A 19,210-nucleotide genomic window follows, 5' to 3' on the forward strand; every position below is an offset into this window, starting at 1 on the left:
GAGAGCCGTCGGCTTCGCTGATTGGCAGGAGCGAGCATCAGTGCCGTTGGAGGGCCGAGGCGGCGGCCTGCAGGTGAGGGGAACGGCCCGGCCTCGGCCCTCCCGGCTTTACCTCAGCCCCGGCGGCGGCGACCCGGGGCTGAGGTAAAGCCGGGAGGGCCGAGGCCGGGCCTGGAGTTTGGGGTCGCACCCCCGAAACAACCCACTTCTCGATTTTTAAAAATTTTTTTTCCCCCCTTTCAGGTGACACGACATCCCCTCAGGCTGTAACGGACCAACTCCTGCGTCTCCCGCCACCGGCCCGAGGAGCTGACAGCGGCTTCTCGGGATGGGAGGCCGGAGGTCTCCGTTAGAACTGGGCTTAGCCTACCAGGTAAAGTTAAAGGGTGATGACCTCGGGGTATCCGAAGAGGACGAGGAGCTGGAGGGTTTCAGGCGGGAGGCGGCAGTCCTGCGTGAGAAGCTGTGGGAGGCTCTCAGGTAGGATGGTACCTGGTAAGGATGGCAGAATGGCATGAGGGATTCCTGCTGCTTCTGACCAGTGACGAGGTGGAGCATGAAGTGCCGAGATGCATGTATATAGTACCAAAACGCTGGGCACAAACGTATTCACAGATGGGAGGATAGGGCCAACAGGCACCCACATAAGCAGCATTCACGTAAAACATGAACAGCACAAATCCCATTCCTGCTCATCAGCTAATCACGCTTAAAATTTGCTAGCAGATCACACACATTTCTATCCAGCATCCAGTCTTCAGAGCTGTGGTCTCTGCAACATCTAGCTCTCAGACCTCGTCTTTCGCTGTGGTTAGTCCAGCTTGAAGTTCACTATTCACTAGCAGATCACACACACATGCTCTTACACAGGAAATAGTTTATGAAGAACAGACTGCAGCAATCACCAGGCAAGTGTATTGACCAGGAGCCTGTTTACACATGATCGGCACCCTCTGTTTCCCCCTTTTCCCCATTTTCCTGTTCTTGGTCCACCCTGATCCACCTTGATCTTTCCTTTTACCTGCATTTATTCCTTCCCTAAATATCTCATAAGTTTTACTCAGTTTCACAATTGCCCTCAAACATCCTATGAGAAGTTTGCTATTTCAGTGAGACTCATGATAGTCTTGGTCTTCTTATCAGCTACAAAGTTTCCAGCTGGACTTCTCAAGAGTTGCACGAAAGCTGTTCCTTGCAATGGCTCTTCCATCAGCGTCTTAGGAATGATGGTGTTTGGTACTGTTTGTTAGGATTTGTGCATCTGTGCACCTAAATTATTGCCTCTCCTGAGTTTGTCTTTTATGTTGAGTAGCTATCAACTGAAGTTGGAACTTTCTGGTTTACTTGTGGCCTTTCTGGCAATAGAGTGCTAGCAGCATAATAAACTGCATTACAAAGCTAAGTAGGCATAACCACCATTTTATATGTGGAAAATGGAAAACAAGCAAAGCTCTGCTCACAAACTTTGGTAGCAAAGGAAAATATAGAGCCCGAGAACAATAAGTCCTAGGCCTGTCTTTTAAAGACCATCTCAGCTTACAGTGTCTTTCTCTTAATCAACAGTGTCTCCCTTCTTTTAATTCTATTTTTTTAATAATTTCACTTATTTCCCCTTCATAATGTCTTTGTCTTAGTCGTCCATCTGGTAACAAAAGGCAGTCCAGTTCTTTGATCGACCTCACCTCTGACAGTACCTGGGATCAGCAAAAGCCTCACTTGTTTCCTAAATCCCGCTTGAGGCCAAAAAGCGCTTCATCTCCCTGGATTCCTTCCATCACCATCCCTCAGCCTTTCGAAATGACACTGCGGGAAGCTCGCAAAAAGTCCCAGTTGATGAAGTCATATGTGTTTCTTGAACTAGACAAACAGAGAGACAAAAGGCAAAGCCAGGATGAAGCTGAATGTCAGAAGCAATTCCGGGCACAGCCTGTACCTGCCCATGTGTTTCTGCCCCTTTATCAGGAAATAATGGAGCAGAATGAGATTCGCAGGCAAATAGCAACACAGAAGAGAAAAGAGCTGTTACTTTCAACCCAGCGGCCCTTCAGTTTCCTGGAGAAGGAGGAGAAAAAGAAAGAAGCTATCAGACAAAAGTTCCTGGCAGCAGCAACCCCAAATGAGAGCTCCAAACAGAAGCAAGCAACCAAAAAAATTCCTAAATCTACTTATGACCCACTTCTTGGAGATAAACTCAAAGGTAAAATGCCAGGGCTCTTCCTGTAAAAACAGCTCCCTGCCTGTCCCTCACTGTCTCCATGCTGGGAGGTAGGATCATGGCCCACAGGGTGTCACTTGGAGTATAAAGCCAATATCATTACATCCCCTGGTGTCTCCTGTGTATCACTGGTCATTACATTTCATCTAGGTACCCTTACGGTAGAGTGTCCTAAATTTACTAGTCTTGTATCAGTGTCAGTAGCAGCAGTTCTGTGCCACTCCCCAGCACACATGGGTACATTGAGCTCTTCAGACAGATTTCCACACCCCTTTTGCTGCAAATCATGACAGTTTGGGAATCCTTCCCTGCACTGGATTCCATACCTTTGGTTACACTAAAGGGACTGAGATGACTTGTGGCACAAACGTGAAGACATATGTAGTGCCAGAAGTGTCCAAGGTCCGTGCAGTATCTTGGAACTGACAGTTTTACTCCCACCCAAGTGATCTGTGCTGCACAGAACCCCTAGGAGAAAAATATCTCCTGAGTCCAAATCAGGCAATTAGTTCAGTTCTAAGTGATAGTGCAGTAGTCCAGTCTCTCCTGCCATCCTCTGATCTTTTCAGTTGCCTTCCCCCGTGCTCTCCACCTTAAGTGCTAAAACAGGGGATGTAGGTGCCAGGACCATTCTAGTCAGAGGGACAGCCAAGGACATTTTCCTGATGCTCACTTTCTTTCAGATGGCTTAAGCCCCCACAGTTATAAGTTTGAAGTAAGCAATACAGACTTCACGCTTGAATATAGGAACTAAATCAGTCCTTTATAATTCTCATTGCTTTTCTCACCCCTTTCTTTTTTTTACTGTTTCCCACTGATTTGTTCTTGAGTATACACCAGTTCAGTTTTCATCAGAAAACATTTGTTGCGGTGTGCTAAACTAAATAGATTAGAACGGTAAAAGAGCAAAGGACGAGCCATTGTTCTGTTTCTATCTGGTATATGAGAAGGGAGGAGGAATGAACATTTCATACCTCAGCCAATGCAAACTTATAAACAGTCTCAAAAATAGTCTTATTTTGCAAACAGCAGTACTGATTTTTTTTTTTCTAAGAGCAAAAAACCAACACACAGCCAACTGTTTTGTCTGCATTTTCACAAATATTTAGCGCTGCACAGGAAAGGACTCAGTTTAACGCTATACCCTGAAACACATTCTTTCTAATGAGAGTTTGTCACAGAAGTCACAAGACATGATCCATCCACCAAATGCTCCTTACTTAAAATCTTTTCCAATACAGACAAGCACTGCTGGATATTACATAGAAAAGCCATCATCTGTTACAAATATATTTGAACAGCCCACTTCGATCACACAGTCAACATAATGACATAAAGCCCCACATGAAAAGTAGAACCTTGATTAACACAGTACTTCTGCAAGACAAAGGGCACAAGTTATCTGGTACCCCTAAGAATAGGAACAGGAGGAGAAGGCCTGTTCAGTAACTTACTCTAAGTGAAAGAGATATCTGGAGATTAATGCCTAAGAAAGAGACTCTACCATGTTTTTTCCGCTATCATTGAGTTTTTTTTCCTGGGAGGCAGAGGAGAGTAAGGCTGGAAAGTGGGGAAAGAGAAGACAGGATATCTGGTCTCTTCTATATGTGTAGCTGCCATCCTAAAGAAAAGTTTAGAGTTGTGCAGTGGCAATTTCACAGCCTTTTATGTCACTCATTCTTCTCATTGCTTTGCTTTTGATTCATTAGAAGCTGAACTCTACAGAGAAATCCGCATTCAAATGAGAGCAAAGGATTTGCTTGAGAGCTCCATAGCTCCTATAGATACGAGCAACTGTCGGAGGGAGCCTCAGTCCCGAACTGCCACTAAAACTAAGCGGGAAAGACTTGGCTTCTTGCAGGACAAAAGTTTCAGCTTCAAGCCAAGGATTAATCCAACAATACCGGATTTTGAAGGACTTTACTGGGCATTTCAGACGGAAGCAGTAAGGAGACAAGAAATCAAAGAGGCAACTCGTAATAAGCCATTCAAGCTAAGAACCTCCAATCTCCGTGGCAGGCAGAGGCAGGCTAATGAAAAGATAAAGGTGAGATGACTGGATATTTCTGTGGTACTTCTTTCTCCAATCAAGATAGCAACTTCTTAAATTTATAGCATTTATTTATGGATGGTTAATGTCCTGTGACCTCTGTTGTTGTCTTGGGAGTACTGCAGAATTCTAGGACAAACCAGAGAACAAAATTCTACACAGAGATGAGCTATGACAGCTAAGGCTCAACCACCCTTCCATACTCTTAATCACGTCTCCTTCCCCTCATCCCTCAGCCCCTTCCCATGTAAATCCCTACTGATGGAAGAGAGAAGAATGAGTGCATTGCTCACGTACCCTTTGTTCTCTTTGTAGACAAAGAAGAGAGGAGATTCTGTACTATGAACAAACACACTGAATAGAGTTCCATTTTTTTCAGGATTCTCATCAACTTTCCAAGATTTCAGTACAAAAAAGTCATTCTCTGACCGGACTTTCCTCTCTCTCTTCCAACACTCTTCCAGTGCATATTACAGATGCAACTAGAAAAAGGGAATCTGCTATTAGGTAAGTAGAAAAGTTTGTCTACAAGACCATACACCAAGTAATGACCAAAATGGAGGGAAAAAGGTCAGTGTTTTCCCTCATCACATCAACTACATCAATAATACTTTTCCTAAATGTTTCTCTGTCTTCTTTCTTTGCTAATTCTTGCCCTGCTTCCCAGTTGATTTGGGAGCTGCAGACTCGTATGTCTGAAATTTTGCTTTTCTCCTTAGAGGACTACAAAAGTGAAATTCCCCACTAGCATGTAGTCTGGCAGTCGTAAGTGAGCACATTAGTAACTTTTTTCTATACAGATACTCCCAAGATAACAAAAAGGAAGGGGACAAAGAAGGAATTTATTGGCTGGAGAAACAGAAAAAGAAATGTCAAGCTATCCGAAAGTCAGTGAACAGCCGAGCAAAAGCCCTGGATCCACATAAAAGTTTGGAGGAAACACACAAGGAGAAGTTCAAGCAGAACTGGTCAGTATCCTATTCTGCACAGAAATAACCATTTGCTCTAGTAACTGGGGATCATCGGATAATTCTTTAGGAGGAATTCAGTCTAAGAACATTCGTAGCCCAACTTTTTTGGTTGTCGTACCCATTCCACATTCATTTGGATTTCTTGACAATTCCACGCTACCCCTTCCATACAGAACAGCTTCCTTTAGATTAACATTTGTAGAAACTAATTTGTACAAACCAACTGAAACGTATAATTTGGTAAGGCACACATGAGACAAGGTTTTCTAAAAGTGTGAACACTGGTTCTCTGCTTACAATCTAGTAGTAAAGCTTTGCTAACAGGTCCATAACTTGCCAGCAATAGGATTTTTTTTGCCCAGCATTCTGAATCAAGGGAATTATCAGAGCTATTTAAAGGACAAAACAGTTATTGAGAATTCCTCATTCCTGATGAGCTACAGTCAGAGGGAACCTGCATTAGACAGGCAACTTTTCCATTTCAGGCAAAATATGAGAGAGAGAACAAAGGAATACAGAAAGGAGCTGGAAGAAATGCAGCTGCGAGTCAAGAATAGACCATACCTCTTTGAACAGGTCACCAAGGTAACTGGTCAAAGTTCCAGACTGTTTCTGGGTGACAGGATACATTGTCTTTCATTTAAGACAGGCATGAAGAAATCTAGTCTCAAGTCAATTCACAGATAAGAAGGTGCAAATGGTTGCATAGTCTCTTGACTACACTCAAAATAACACATGGAAGGGCCACCCAAGTGTAATGTAAATTCCTTCCCACCAGTTGAAAAAACACTCAGTCTTGGTTGTAGAGCTTTCCAGTCCCTAGTATATATTGCAATCAAAATTATATGGACTGATCAAAATCAAGGCCTTATCACACCAGAAATTATATGAATACCTATTCTGCACCTGAATACCATAGCCTACAGTCTAGAAATTTTAAACTTTTTTTTCTTAAAACCCTCTCCAGTTGAGCACTTTTTCTTTGTACCTCTAGTGCTACTAGAAAAACATTAATGACAGTTACATCACTAGTATCATCTGCAAGCTCTGCTATCTGGGGTTGTGTTCAGCACATCTCATCCATCACACAGTACCAGCTGCAAATCTGTATTGCACTTGAGGTGTAGATGCAATCTTTACTCTCTATAAAGTATCTTCTTCCCCTGGGTTTTCTCTTTCAGTTCTGTCTCCTTGCAGGGATGGTATCTGGTTAGAGACATAGTGACAATACATTGACAATATGCTGATTTAAGATTTCTCAATAGAAAGTACCCTCCTGGGTCAGGCTTTCTGTTCAGATGAGTGGTTAATGGAGGCAGAGAACACATTTGTATGATAAATATTGGTAACATTCCTGTTTGCCAGGCTGGTAAGGATTCACCAGTATTGATAGCATTCACTCATGTTGAGATAAGACTTCTATCCTTCCATATAGAACACCTTAATCTTTAGGAACTGGTCAATCCCTCTGGAAAACTGTCATCTCAGACTATATCAATTAGCAAGGTTTATTTGGAGGCAATGGGGATATAGGATCAAGGATGCTTGGTTTTCAGTTTCATGAAGATGAGCTGATAGGAAGCTATTTCACAGGTGCTCTCCATTTATTGAACTCCACTGTTGTTAGTGCTTACAAATTACAAGCAGACGTGTTTACAGAATTTCTCACAACCCTTTTTTGCACATGTTCTCAATTTGGGTGTCAGAGTCAGGGCTCAGACACAAGTATGCTAGTCTGGTAAGACTGGAATGCTGTAGAAGCAGAACAGAAGAAGGAAGAAAAAAAGAACAGAAGCAGGAAAAGGTGAGCTCTGGCCTTGAGAAATGCGAGACATTGTGCTAGTATTTGGTTTTGGTACTGTACTGGATGGATGACAAAAATTTTGGACAGGGGCTTTGCTCTCATTCTCATTAGGAGTGTCAGCCATGAACTTTAAAACAACTTAACTGTTATGGGGAAGCCCCAGTTCTATATGCTTACTGTTTAAGTTTTGATTTCATAGCATGATGCTCGTCAAGGAGCAGAGCGTCGCTACAGACACACCCTCCAGCAGGTTGGGCTAAGCGAAGAATTTGTAAGGAAAAAAGGGAAAGATGCCACTGACTTGCTGGATGAAGAATCTGATGTTCACAGGTAATAAAAACAATGCAATACAGCTCTTTTGCTTTTGACTAAAAGTATTTTCCTTGTTCATGAAAGTGTTCCAGTTTGTATTATCTAGTGTAGGCAAAATTAAATCAACTTCAATCCTCTTATTAAGAATCATGGCTCCTCTATCTTAACTCCTATGACTGCACTGTATTTCTTATGCATGGGGCAAAGCAGCAAGTAAGCACTGCAAACAATTTCCAGTACTAGACAGTCACTGTTTCTGCAGACCGCCCAAGCCTCAGGGTGAAAAGGACAACTCTACTGTACAGGAAGGAGAACCTCAAGAGGAACAGAGCGGAAAGGAAATGGCAACATAAGATCTAGCAGAAGAATCCATTGATCATCTCTTAATTATTTTAATTCAAGATTCTCCAGGTTAATCCTCAGGAACTTTATGGTTTAGGCTGACACTTAAGAATTGCTCTGGGTTAAGTGAGATGTGAGAACTTAGTAAAGGAAAAAAAGACCAGCTGTTGTTTAGAGCATGTCTTGTCCAACCCAGCAAACCCTGCAGCCTCCCTTAGTGTTCACAAGTGTTCCTCGTGTGAGCCATTTCCCTTTCTTTAATGGGCAACAAAACAAGTTAAAAAGGTTGAAGCACTATCTTCGGATAAAAGTAGGCATGAAAGATTGAAGAGGTGCATCCTCTCTGTTAGCTCCTTGCATTCATGCCACAGAAGCACACAGAAAGGGGAGAATACCTTTCAGTGTGTTAAACCTTGGTTTACACATACATGTGGTAGAATGCTTTTAAACAAGGTATTTCTAAAAAAACAAAGAGCAGGATTTGACCTACCTTGGGAGAAGACTCAGAGAAGTCCTTCTCTGGTGTTAACTCTTCATTTGCTCATTAACAGCTCTGCTCCTTCCTCCCATTAGGAAGAAGCAATAGTCTTTCTGTATTAAAAAATCTCCCGTATTTCATTATTTGAAACTGTTTTAACATCTTACCAATTCAGGTCATTAATTTGGCCTGAAAAACAACGAAAATTATGAAGAGGGTTGTAATTAAACAATGCATTGCTTTGGATTGCTGTTATCCTAATTCTACTATTGCTGTGATATCAAAGATGGACTTTGGTGGAAGAAACATCAGGTGTTACCTGTCAGCATGTTGCACTCAAATGCCTGGCACATCTTGAATGGTATAGTTCACACATTAGTGGTTTTCCTTTACCTTTCAGTAATAACAGTCTCAAAAATACAAACCCTTACCACCTGGAATGTTTTCTGAGAACTATGACATCAAAGCACTGTGAGATTAAAAGATTTTTAAATTGCTATCCTGTTTCTGCATTGTCCAATTTCTTTATCAATCATCTTTTCCTCACTTTTTAAATAGCAGCTGTGTCTCTTTTCACCTGTGTCACCTCAATCCATTTCTCCTTACACTGCAACAACAAAACCTCATCATCAAATCAGAAATACAGTACCTGTAAGAGCTACCACATTAGATAAAGATATAAAACTGAGATAATGACATTTTTAATCATAAGTACCAGATCCAGGAATTTATGGCCCCGTGGTTTTAGGCTGCTCTGTTACACTTCCACAGAGATCAATACATAGCTGAATGCATTGGGCTGCAGCAGTCCTCCTTACCGACTCAATCTCCACACTGAGAAAAGGCTTAAGCACATGGGAGGGTTCAAGGAAGGCTGTTATCAGTGTGCCAGTTTCTACGTAAGTTTAATTGTGCAGGACACACAAAGGCTGTTCCTTCTGCTGTATCCCCTGGAGAAGAGCAGTGATGTAATCATATTGTCACCATGCCTTGTCACATTGAAAGAAGAAGGAAAGAAGATTTCTTCCATGCTCCAGGTCTGTGGTCTAAAGCCCACTGGGCTTGTATACATATATCTGGAGCACTGGGAGTGAAATTTTAAAACATACATTTTAAGGGGTATTTACTAAAATTGGTTGCTAATTTCCATAGTAATACTTGATGATGCTAGAAAAAAAAAATTCGAAGTATGTGAAGTGTAAAGGAAAACCTTAAGAAAGGAGGAACAAAGGCTTGACTTTAAATGAATATAGGATATTATGCCATATTCCTTTAACAAATACTAAGGTGACATGCATGAATACAGTAACAGATAAATCAAAGTCTTAATATTGGTCCCTAAACAGAAATTGCTGAAATGGTGATGAAAGTAAAAGCATCAGACTAAGTAACTGAAACTCACTAGCACCTTTCTTGCCAAACAAAGTGTTTTTCTGAAAGTAGGATTACACTTCTGTAATCCTAAAAGAGATTTGTAATCTCTTAACGTATCCCAAAAATGGTATGGAAATAAAGAATTTCAACTTTTGTTCTGGATTTTTGCATTTTATGAAAAAATTTTGTTATTTTTAGTTAAAAGAATTACAGCCTATTCAGCTAACCTATAAAAATACTGTAGTAAAGAAGACATCTCACTGGAGCATCTCCCATCAGCTGATGAGATGGTAGCCAAACCACATCAGATCCTGATTCACAGGTACCTGGTGGAGCTCCTGCAAGAACCTCCAAATTACAGTACCTTTACCGACAACAGCACTACCTTTACATTCAGCTAGGGAGCAATATAAACTCAAAGCATTCTCTTCACATAGGAGCTATTATAGACGCATAGTATCTTAGCAAAACTCTGCATTCTTAAAAATGCCAATTCTGAAGAAAGTCTTTAACAAAAATTCAAAACATCTACATGGTAGACTCATTTAAAGGGCTTGATATACCAAACAAATTTTGGAGGAAAAAGTGACTGGGGAAAGCAGGAAAAGAACACAGCAAATGTAATTAAATGATATCAAGTAGTACATTTATTTCAGATAGTGAGTCAGCTTCTGACAGTGAGATGTATTAGAATATAGTCTCTGAAGGTAAAGGATGGAAGGAAGGCCTGTTGCTCAAGATACCGAATGTTTGTACAGTGCCTAGCACAATGAGGTCCGGGTCCTTAACTGGGGCTTCTAGGTGCTCCAGCAAAACAAACACTTTAGGCTTTAGGAGAATGGACTGCATGAACAGTTTTGAAATGGCGTTTCACGACATGGGCTAAATGACACCTAAGCAGCAGACTTCACCTTTTAAGCTCTGCAAGAGAGAAACTTGGTCCAGTAGGTCTTCTCCAACTCCAGTTTTATGATTCATTCTCCATCTACCCACCCGCTCTGTGCACAGTTAAAGCAACGTTCACTCATCCCACTGCAATATGGTGAGCCTCTACGAGGAATGATCGATCCCACTTCAGTCACCACATATAAGAGGGCGGAAAAAAGAGCAGCTGGTCTCACCCTCCTCTACTCCAATAATAGACTCAGTGTCTGGCAGGTGCAGAGACTCGACGCCAAGGCTGGGCTGAGAGTTCATGGAGATGAGATTCTTACTATGCACTGTAGATTCTTCCAGCAAACTGCTGCCCATCAGTGACTCTATTGTGAAAAAAGGGGTAAAATAAAATTCTCACAATGTAATGATACTGCAATATAAGATACAATCCCTGCCCCCTTCAAGTCACATAGACTTCTTCCCTAGATACCTACTTTATCTGTTCCTACTCTCTGGGCATCTTGCGCTCCAATGGATGGTAACTCCTATACTTACTGTTTTGAGCCTTAGTATAGTGGGATCTCATGCTGGCTTGGCTTTCTCTTTAAATAATTCACATTGCATAAAAACCCAGGCTGCTTACAACAAGAATACATAACGAAGGGCACAGATTTCATGTAAAAAAAAGATACTAGATTCACGTTAATTTTGAAAACAATAAACCTATCTGCCCCTTGACCACAATACAGAAATACACCTTTGTCTTCTATTCTACAAGAGGAGGGTGAGCAATCCATCCTCATCTCCAAGAGGAACAGTCTTTTGTTCCTTACTGGCTTGTGGTCTCATATTTTCAGGAAAAACATCTTCCCTTCTCTCTGACCATCCACTAATTCTTTCCTGCACTTCTTCCCCACAGAGAGTGCCCTCCCTTCCTTACCTGTCTGTTCTCGCTCTCTGCTGCCAGCTGTTCCAATTCGGGAGTGGTGTTTCCTCATATGCACATTTCTGCTACCACTCTGGGAAAATGTCTTCCCACAAATTTGGCACTGATGGGGCTTCACTCCTTGGAGTTGAAGGGGGAAAAAATATCCCAAGAATTACAAAATTGGGAATAAAGACCTCATCAACCAAGAAGCCAATAATACTGTTTTGAAATGGCTGTTGACAGCACTGGTGCTAATTATCAGTGAAAAAAACAAATGAGAAATATTCCTGCTTCCTGGAGAGCAACAAGCTTCTAGAACAGAAGAGTTTTTTATATCAGTATTGCCAGCTGTTGCAAAACTCAAGTCTGAAGAGTAACATAAAGTCTTCAAGTCTGATTTATGAGAGGGAACAAGTTAATTGGAATCTCTTACTCAGTTACATGGAAATGTTTGATGTCCCATGCCTAGAATAAAATAACCAAAAGCAAGGAAGCAGAGGCAAGGAAGCTATCTCCTGCCATCACACAACAAATTGCAGCATCTGGTTTACATTACTGAGCAGAGACCGGATGATGACTTGTCACTGTGAAAGGATTTCCGTTTTACAGAGCAGTTTATCATTTTCACAATACAACAAGTATGATGTCCATACGTGTGAGCTCAATAGCATGGAAGCCAAGGAGACAGGAAAGAAGAAGCATGGAGAACTTGGGTAGTCCCAAAAGTTACTACCCCAATAAAATCTCGCCTTCCCCAGACATGCCATATTCATCATATGCTGATGATATTTAGGATAGATTAGTCAGAACAGAAGGCAGAAGCTTTGAATCACTTGTGAAATACATTTCCATCTAATGCTTTGTCCAATTACAAGTATGTAGTATTAAAAAATAAAGGAAAACGCTACCTATGGCAGAAACCCACTCATGAGAGATTTCAGATTTGAATGGCTTTGATTAATACATAAAGGTGCTAGATTCTCTCTTTTAAATAAGAAAATGGTAGCTATGAAACAGATATCCAGCTTCATGACATTTTAGAAACAATTTAAAAACTAAATTTTAAAAATGTAATTTGAATTTAGAAACATGAAATTTAGAAACAGAAACAACAGAAAAGATTAAAGTGTACAGGCTACAGGCACCACAAAGGAAGTAGTGAAACACTATGACCAGAAGTCCTGTAGAAACTAGGGGATTTTTCTTAAGGAAATCAAATCAAAGTCCTACAACAAAGACGTTCTCTAAGATAGGTCACAGAATGTCAGATGAAGACTCTTACCTGAGTGGACAACCAAATGTTTCCGAAGGCTGGAGTATTCAGCAAAGGAGCGACCACATCCCTGTGCCTCACACAGAAAGGGTTTTTCCCCTACAAGGGAAAAGTAAGTTTTTAGATTTTGGGATCACAACTTGATCTGATTGTCCAAGTCCGTGAGAACAGCCTGGAGATCTCTACCCCATTCTCCCTTTTGGCCTTACACGCAACAAAGTTCAATAGAAATTACACATATGCTTTCTAAGGCTTTTAAAGCATTATCTTCATCAGCTTTCAAGAGGAAACACTGGCATTCTTTCTGAAATATTCTTAGATCATCATTCACTGAAAGCAAAGCAAGGGTCCACTGTTTCTAAATAGATCTTCCAAGTATATAAATACCAGAAGAGTAATATAAAAGTACCTGGACTATGATCTATCTTCTATATGCAGTTCTTAACAACCAGCTCTCTACTTCACACACTCCCAGGATCCTGTTCCCTTTCTGCCTCTCAGTGCCAAAAATCCCTCCATATCAGATTCTATACTTTATTTCAGATCAGGCTGAACTTGCCACAATCCCATTAGAGATGTGTCAGTCATTTATATTTATGTGTGGAGGAACAGTAATTCAAGGCACAATTTGTTCTCATAAGCTGGAATTTGTTATTTTTATATATCTCCACAGCTATTTTTGTATTTGCCTAAATGATGATAAATTGGGAGGTGACTACACTAATGCAATGCAATATAATTAATCTGTTCTAAACACTCTCTTAAAAAAGCCTTACATAAAACTAGAGGTAACTTTTGCCTGCAACATCCCACTAAAGAACTCCATATACCATGTTTAACACTATGATTTCAAGTCTTTAACTAGACTACTGTATCAGAGTAACAGCAAGTCCACAGGAGATTAAGCAAGCTATTTTAGCTATTTTACTGTCTAACATAGACATAGTTCTTTCACAGTAAACTTGTTTTTAAAGTTGTTTCTACTGTGATTTTGCCTTTAGAAATCCTCTCTCTAGAGTTCATTTCTCAGCTTCTTATCTACTATAGCATTCAACAGATCTGAGTAAAAAGGATCAACACAGCATGTTCTGATTAGTGTTACAAAGCTAAAATACGTAGCAGATTCTCAAACACTGACTGTACCTTCTGGCTTGTTATAAATTTTAAAACTTGGAAAGAAGGAAGAAAACTACCATTGACAAAAATAACAGCACACAGTTCCATCTATGACAAACCTTAGATCTATTTACACCTGCAGTTTTGTAACACCTTTCATCTGGTCAAACTCTTAATTGCACATTATCAATCTGCAGTTAAGAAAATTATTATTTACTCCTCCAGAAGCTACTACTCTGTTGGTTGCAGTACACTCACTCTATCATGGAGGATTGCGCATGTGTCAACTGGGCCTATTAACTTTATCTGTACCTTGGCTGGGAGCTTTACGTGCAAAAGAAAACTGAAAAAACTATGGCTGCTGTTACTACACATACGAAATTTTATTATCGGTATATATAATTTTTAACTACATCCCAACATCTGCCCCCAAACCGTGTGTTCTAGCTAGACTGCCAATTCTTTAAAATAGCAACCTTTCTCCATGTGTATCTACAAACTACATACCATACGGTAATGTTTAAGCAAGGCAGAAGGCATAAACAGCTGCTGGTGGCCCACATAATCTGTGATTTCATTTTACTAGAGAGGCCTTGTGCTCTCACAGTTGTCAAGGTTATTTTGAAATGTTAACCAACTGTAATGCAATGCTACCTTCCTAGGCCACCAGGCAATCTCTAACAATATTCTGAGAGGCTTGAACTGGGCCGTTTGTTTAAGTGGTGTGATAACCCTGAGGCTTAAAAAAACAACCAAACAAAACCACTGGCATATTCACTATGAACTCTGCTAACTATTAAATTGCTGATCATTTCAGCAGTAACTTGTGTGCCTCTCTCAAACAACTTTCTAGGATAAAAACACCTAAAGCACTTTATGCAGTTGTCAAGACTTCGGCTGGTACATCAACTCCGAAAAATATTGACAAGGCAGGATCAATTCTCCAGAGGAGACAGCATAAACAAACCATGTATAAAATACAGCAATATGAAATAAAGGTTCTTGGTTTATTTAACATAAAAAGCTGAGCATGAGTTAAGAGTACATAGGCTCCAGCATATGGTAACATCCCGAATTAGCATAAGCACAGACAGAGCAGTTTGTATGCCAAAATGCTGTCTTCTAATTATTGCCTTTTTCTACTAGACTTTGCTACTATATTTTTGCTACTCATTCCACTGTATTCCTCATTCCTAAATTTCCCAAATGTAGTCATTCTACAAGCAGCATAGGTAACATAAACTAGTCAGATTCAGCCAGATGTTAGTACAGGTACGACTGTGTCCACCAGGACTCCACATTGGAGAAATATCTAAGCTATTGTGCCTTTCAGGAGTTTAAAATAGCTTCTTTATAAAAAACAATTACAGCAGTCATGTTCACTAACTATTTCCTTGGGAACAGTCTAGTCTCTCCCCAAAACAGCACACACCCCTCCTTCCGTCAAACAACTTGAGGGGTGAAGGGGATCTTCAGAGCACCGGTCTGAGCAGAGTACAGCATCATCATATAATATTTGAAGGGTGAAACCCCTGTGAAATTATACAGGATAGTAAAGGGGGTAAGCAGTTGATGAATTTGACCTATAGATCAATGTGAATTGACAGAAAAGGGACATTAATGAAGGGCAGAGATAAACAACATAATATTCTCAAAAGTTTGAGGACGGAGGAGGAAGTGGTTTATTCCTCAGTAAAGACCCCACCTCTGCACACCACAAATAGGTGAGGTCTAAAACACACCAGTGTGAATTCGTAGGTGGTTCTTCAGATTTCCAGCTGTCGTGAACTGTTTCCCACAGCCCAGCTCTGTGCACACAAAGGGTTTTTCACCATTGTGAGTTCTCATGTGCACCTTCAGCCTCTGCAAGACGTAGAAACTTTTTCCACAGCCTTCTGCTGGGCAGGTGAAGGAGCGGTCATTCCTGGAAAGCAACAAAATAGCTGCTTCATTACCACCTACTGCAATGTATTTTTCAGGAACACTTGACTTCTTTTTTTAATTAAATAAAAAGCAGAAACATTTAAACCAAAATTAATTATATCAGAAAATGGAGAGACTCAACCAAAGTGAGTGACCTAAATTAGTCCTAAGGAACTAGAGTCTGGGTGGTCCACTGGAAGAATTTGTTCAGGTAATATCTTTTCATCATATTACCTTGCCTATTCTCTACCCAGAATGATTTAGTAAAGCGGTGCAACAGGTTATATAGGAACATTGTGGAATTTCAGTCACTGGAGGATAAAAAATGACTGTATGTGTACATATAACATATGCAATTACTGCTGGCCTTGTCTCAGGGCAAGATGATGGGCTCATGTGTATTGGAGTCCTTCCCAGTTTTTAAGCTTCTCATCTAAAATTTACCTTAGAGACTGCCAATTTCTTAGCTAAATAAAAATACAGTCATTTGTTAGAGCAAGCAACTTTGTTCAAGGGCATGTAAAAATATGATAGCATCCTAGAAGTTCTAATGTTCACTATACCACAGAAGTGATGGTGATGCTCTTTATTGAGCACCTGTTAAAATACAAATATTCTAAACCAAACACTAACAATGACCTGCAAAAATAATTTAAATCTGGTCAAAGTGTTTCAACATAAATGACCTAAAGCAAGCAACAGGCCTAGTATTTCAAAGAGTAATACCAGGTTTTCACAGCTTGTCAATGTCAAAAACTAACACTATCACAAATAGAGAGCACAGTTTTTCAAAGTCATGACAACATATAGCTTTATTCTGCTCACCGGTGTGTTTTCAGGTGATACTTGAAGTGAGCTGGCCACACAAATGTCCGATCACAGCCCTCAACTGTGCACTTCAGCTTCCTTTCCACACGAGATAAATGAGGAATGGGGCTAGAGTCTTTCGGCTGCCCATCTCCTGAGCAAAGATGAACATTTTCACCTGGAAGAAAAAGTCCACCAAGATCTAAAAAAAGATACAGATTACTATAATGTGTCAAATTTAATAGATAAAAAGAGCATCATATATGATACAGGACTGTAAAGCAGGTATGTGCCTGGCTACTAATTGTTTACCATGCCTTACATGCTGCTGCCTAGCCCATAACAGGGATCAGACACCGATTTGCAAACCTTACCAGGCCCATAAACTATTCCCAACAAGCTATCTGTATCCGATCAGCTGCTACCAGATGAGGCTTATCACAAGAAAGGACGAGAGGAAATGGCCTCAAGTTGCGGCAAGGGAGATTTAGGTTAGATATTAGGAAAAATTTCTTTACTGAGAGGGTTGTCAGACGTTGGAATAGGCTGCCCAGGGAAGTGGTTGAGTCACCATCTCTGGAGGTATTCAAAAAGCGAGTAGACGGGGTACTCCAGAACATGGTTTAGTGGGCATGGAGGATGGTTGGACTCCATGATCTTGAAGGTCTTTTCCAACCTAAATGATTCTATCATTCTATGATTCTAAGAAGAATAGAAAGCCAATGCATCAAAAATTGTAAAAATGGTCTCTATATCAATATCAACCAACCAATTTTAAGTATTAGGTAGGATAGCTCTTTAAAAACACCTTAGCTAAAAAAAAAAGACATTGCATTTGTTTGCAACTATTTATTAAAATACTTAAGTCACAAAGCATGTGACTAAATCCAATTATGTACTCTCCAGAAAGCTCATCTCCAAACCCAGTGGAGCTAAGGAGAAAGTATGAATTACAGTATGCATTAAAAATAGACACTTGAAAGTGAAAATGAAAGTTGAAATACAAGCAGCTGCAGTCAGAAAGAAGATACTCTTTACATGTACCAGAGAACAGGCAGACTACAATGGAACTGCTGGCTCCACTAAAGTTCATTCCCTGAGAAAAACTGAGGACCTATTTATACCGCAGAAAAAATACATGGTTGTTCCGTATAATTCTGTCACTGATGATTTGAAGATGTCAGAACAGATTAAAAGCAAGAGAGAATGAAATAGAGGAAGAAACAAGCTGAAACTAGGGGCCTTATATGGAACATTCAACTTTCGAGACAGAATCAGGGGATTTCCTACCATTATTGCTTGCTTTGGCATTCTTAGCGAGCTGTGCCCGAGTGGCAGCAATTAAACTGTCATGGGCCAATTCTTGCACTCGTAGGAACCATGGGGTACTGCTGTCTGTGCTATCATGAGAGAGAAAGTCATTCCCAGAATCTTCTGCTTCATCTTGAACAAACACCAAGTGCTCTGCTGGAGACCCCAGCCCTAGAAAAGAAGACAACTTCATGAAACAGAAGGATAATGTAACAGAGGCAAATTTCTTTTGTTTCCCAGAGGCTAGTGTTGATGGCATAGATGCAATAGCTGCACTGAAAAAGTCTTCACTGACCTCTACATTGTAGAAAGCTGCTGATAATTAAATGCTCCTGAAATACCCAATAATGCCCAGCAAATTTCATTATCTTTACCCTCATAAGCAGCAGGGACAGAGTTGCACTTGCATCTCCTGCATTCTGCTGTCTGAGACATATCCAGTCAGACAAACAGAAGGAGAATTACCTGCTCGTGTTAGGTTGAGAAGAATAAATGAAGTGCTGTCACTGGGCTGGAGGTCTTGCAATAAACTGGAAGTCTCTGGAGTTGACAGAAGGTCAGATGGTTTCTGTACATTCTGTGCCCTTGTTTCCTCTCCATCAGGGCCCACATTTACCTGGAGACTTCTCAAGACAGCAGATGAAGAAACATCTTTGGAAGAATTAGTGTGACTTGGCGGAGTGAGATCTCTTTCATCATCTAGTGAAGAAAGGGAAACCAGAGTAAATGAAAGTATAAATACACTATGACTAAAAGATACCTATGAAGTTATTTTTTTAGGAAAAAAATAGAACTTGAGAGAGATTGGAGGAGGAAGGAATTCTCTAACTAGTCAGACTGCACTGTTAAATGGGAAAATTTCAGTCACCCTTCTGAACTTTCTCCTCCACCCCCTGGAATGCCTTATCAGCAAGACGCAGTGGGCCACCGTGGTGCAGTAAAGACCGCTGTATTAAGGGCATGCTTGCAAAGATCTGCTGCATAGATTTTACCTGGCAACATGAGTCTGTTGCATTCTGAGGTCTCAGTAACAGGAAGGAGAGAAAGACAGGTGATGTCTTTTGGTTCTGATTCCACCAGCCCTTGCCCCAGTGGAATAGAAGTATTCTGAACAAACTGAACCAGCAGCTGAAAAAAGATACTGAAGATTAGGTCAAGGGCAGCACAAACTATTTAAAAAGGTACTAAACCCAGTCCATTACCCTCTACTGTCTTGTAGGAGACACTGAATATAATCCCATGAATACACATCAAAGTAAATGGAAGCTTTTCAATTTACATTAATGACAAAGAAGGATTTGTTTGTATTTGTCATCTCTGAAGTACCTATAAAATTCTCATTTCTTTAACATACAATAAACAGCTCTGGATCGTTGCAGACCACTCTGAAAGCTACTTAGGCTATATTCCTTTTAAATTACCTTTTACCA

The 19,210-nt window shown here is 40.5% G+C and overlaps 2 protein-coding genes across 7 annotated transcripts in view; one reads left to right on the plus strand and one right to left on the minus strand.

Moving 5' to 3' along the window:
• Positions 1-79: 79 nt before the first annotated feature.
• FAM161B (FAM161 centrosomal protein B) lies at positions 80-8,671 on the plus strand. 2 transcript variants are annotated; one of them, XM_030042433.2, is made up of 8 exons: positions 80-480; positions 1,635-2,197; positions 3,925-4,262; positions 4,645-4,772; positions 5,066-5,233; positions 5,722-5,821; positions 7,240-7,370; positions 7,615-8,671. In XM_030042433.2, the coding sequence occupies exons 1-8, from the start codon at positions 329-331 to the stop codon at positions 7,703-7,705; spliced, it is 1,671 nt and encodes a 556-aa protein (XP_029898293.1). In that variant the 5' UTR covers positions 80-328; the 3' UTR covers positions 7,706-8,671. The 2 variants fall into 2 exon arrangements, with proteins under 2 accessions (XP_029898293.1, XP_040984460.1); XM_041128526.1 differs by lacking the exons at positions 5,722-5,821; positions 7,615-8,671.
• A 1,499-nt stretch (positions 8,672-10,170) lies between these two features.
• The window catches only part of ZNF410 (zinc finger protein 410), a 23,331-nt gene continuing 14,291 nt past the window's right edge, over positions 10,171-19,210 (minus strand). For 4 of the 5 annotated variants that reach the window (XM_030042479.2, XM_030042489.2, XM_030042496.2 and 1 more), the window contains 8 exons: positions 18,773-18,908; positions 18,246-18,479; positions 17,760-17,951; positions 16,488-16,671; positions 15,482-15,663; positions 12,633-12,722; positions 11,363-11,488; positions 10,171-10,805 (listed from right to left, as the gene is read on the minus strand). In XM_030042479.2, coding sequence (XP_029898339.1) covers positions 10,621-10,805; positions 11,363-11,488; positions 12,633-12,722; positions 15,482-15,663; positions 16,488-16,671; positions 17,760-17,951; positions 18,246-18,479; positions 18,773-18,908 — 1,329 coding nt within the window. In that variant the 3' untranslated portion in view covers positions 10,171-10,620. The remainder of the gene's footprint in view (positions 10,806-11,362; positions 11,489-12,632; positions 12,723-15,481; positions 15,664-16,487; positions 16,672-17,759; positions 17,952-18,245; positions 18,480-18,772; positions 18,909-19,210) is intronic. The other variant, XM_030042509.2, reaches the window with a different exon arrangement.

Source organism: Aquila chrysaetos, chromosome 2, assembly GCF_900496995.4.
Source record: "Aquila chrysaetos chrysaetos chromosome 2, bAquChr1.4, whole genome shotgun sequence".
In the NCBI taxonomy this organism is placed as follows: domain Eukaryota; kingdom Metazoa; phylum Chordata; class Aves; order Accipitriformes; family Accipitridae; genus Aquila; species Aquila chrysaetos.

Bases quoted from the DNA above. Each gene is read 5' to 3' on its own strand.
- FAM161B (XM_030042433.2), top strand. From the start codon at position 329: ATGGGAGGCCGGAGGTCTCCGTTAGAACTGGGCTTAGCCTACCAGGTA. The intron at 4,773-5,065 runs GTAAGTAGAAAA...TTTTCTATACAG, and splicing joins AAAAGGGAATCTGCTATTAG to ATACTCCCAAGATAACAAAA. The intron at 5,234-5,721 runs GTCAGTATCCTA...TTTCCATTTCAG, and splicing joins GAGAAGTTCAAGCAGAACTG to GCAAAATATGAGAGAGAGAA.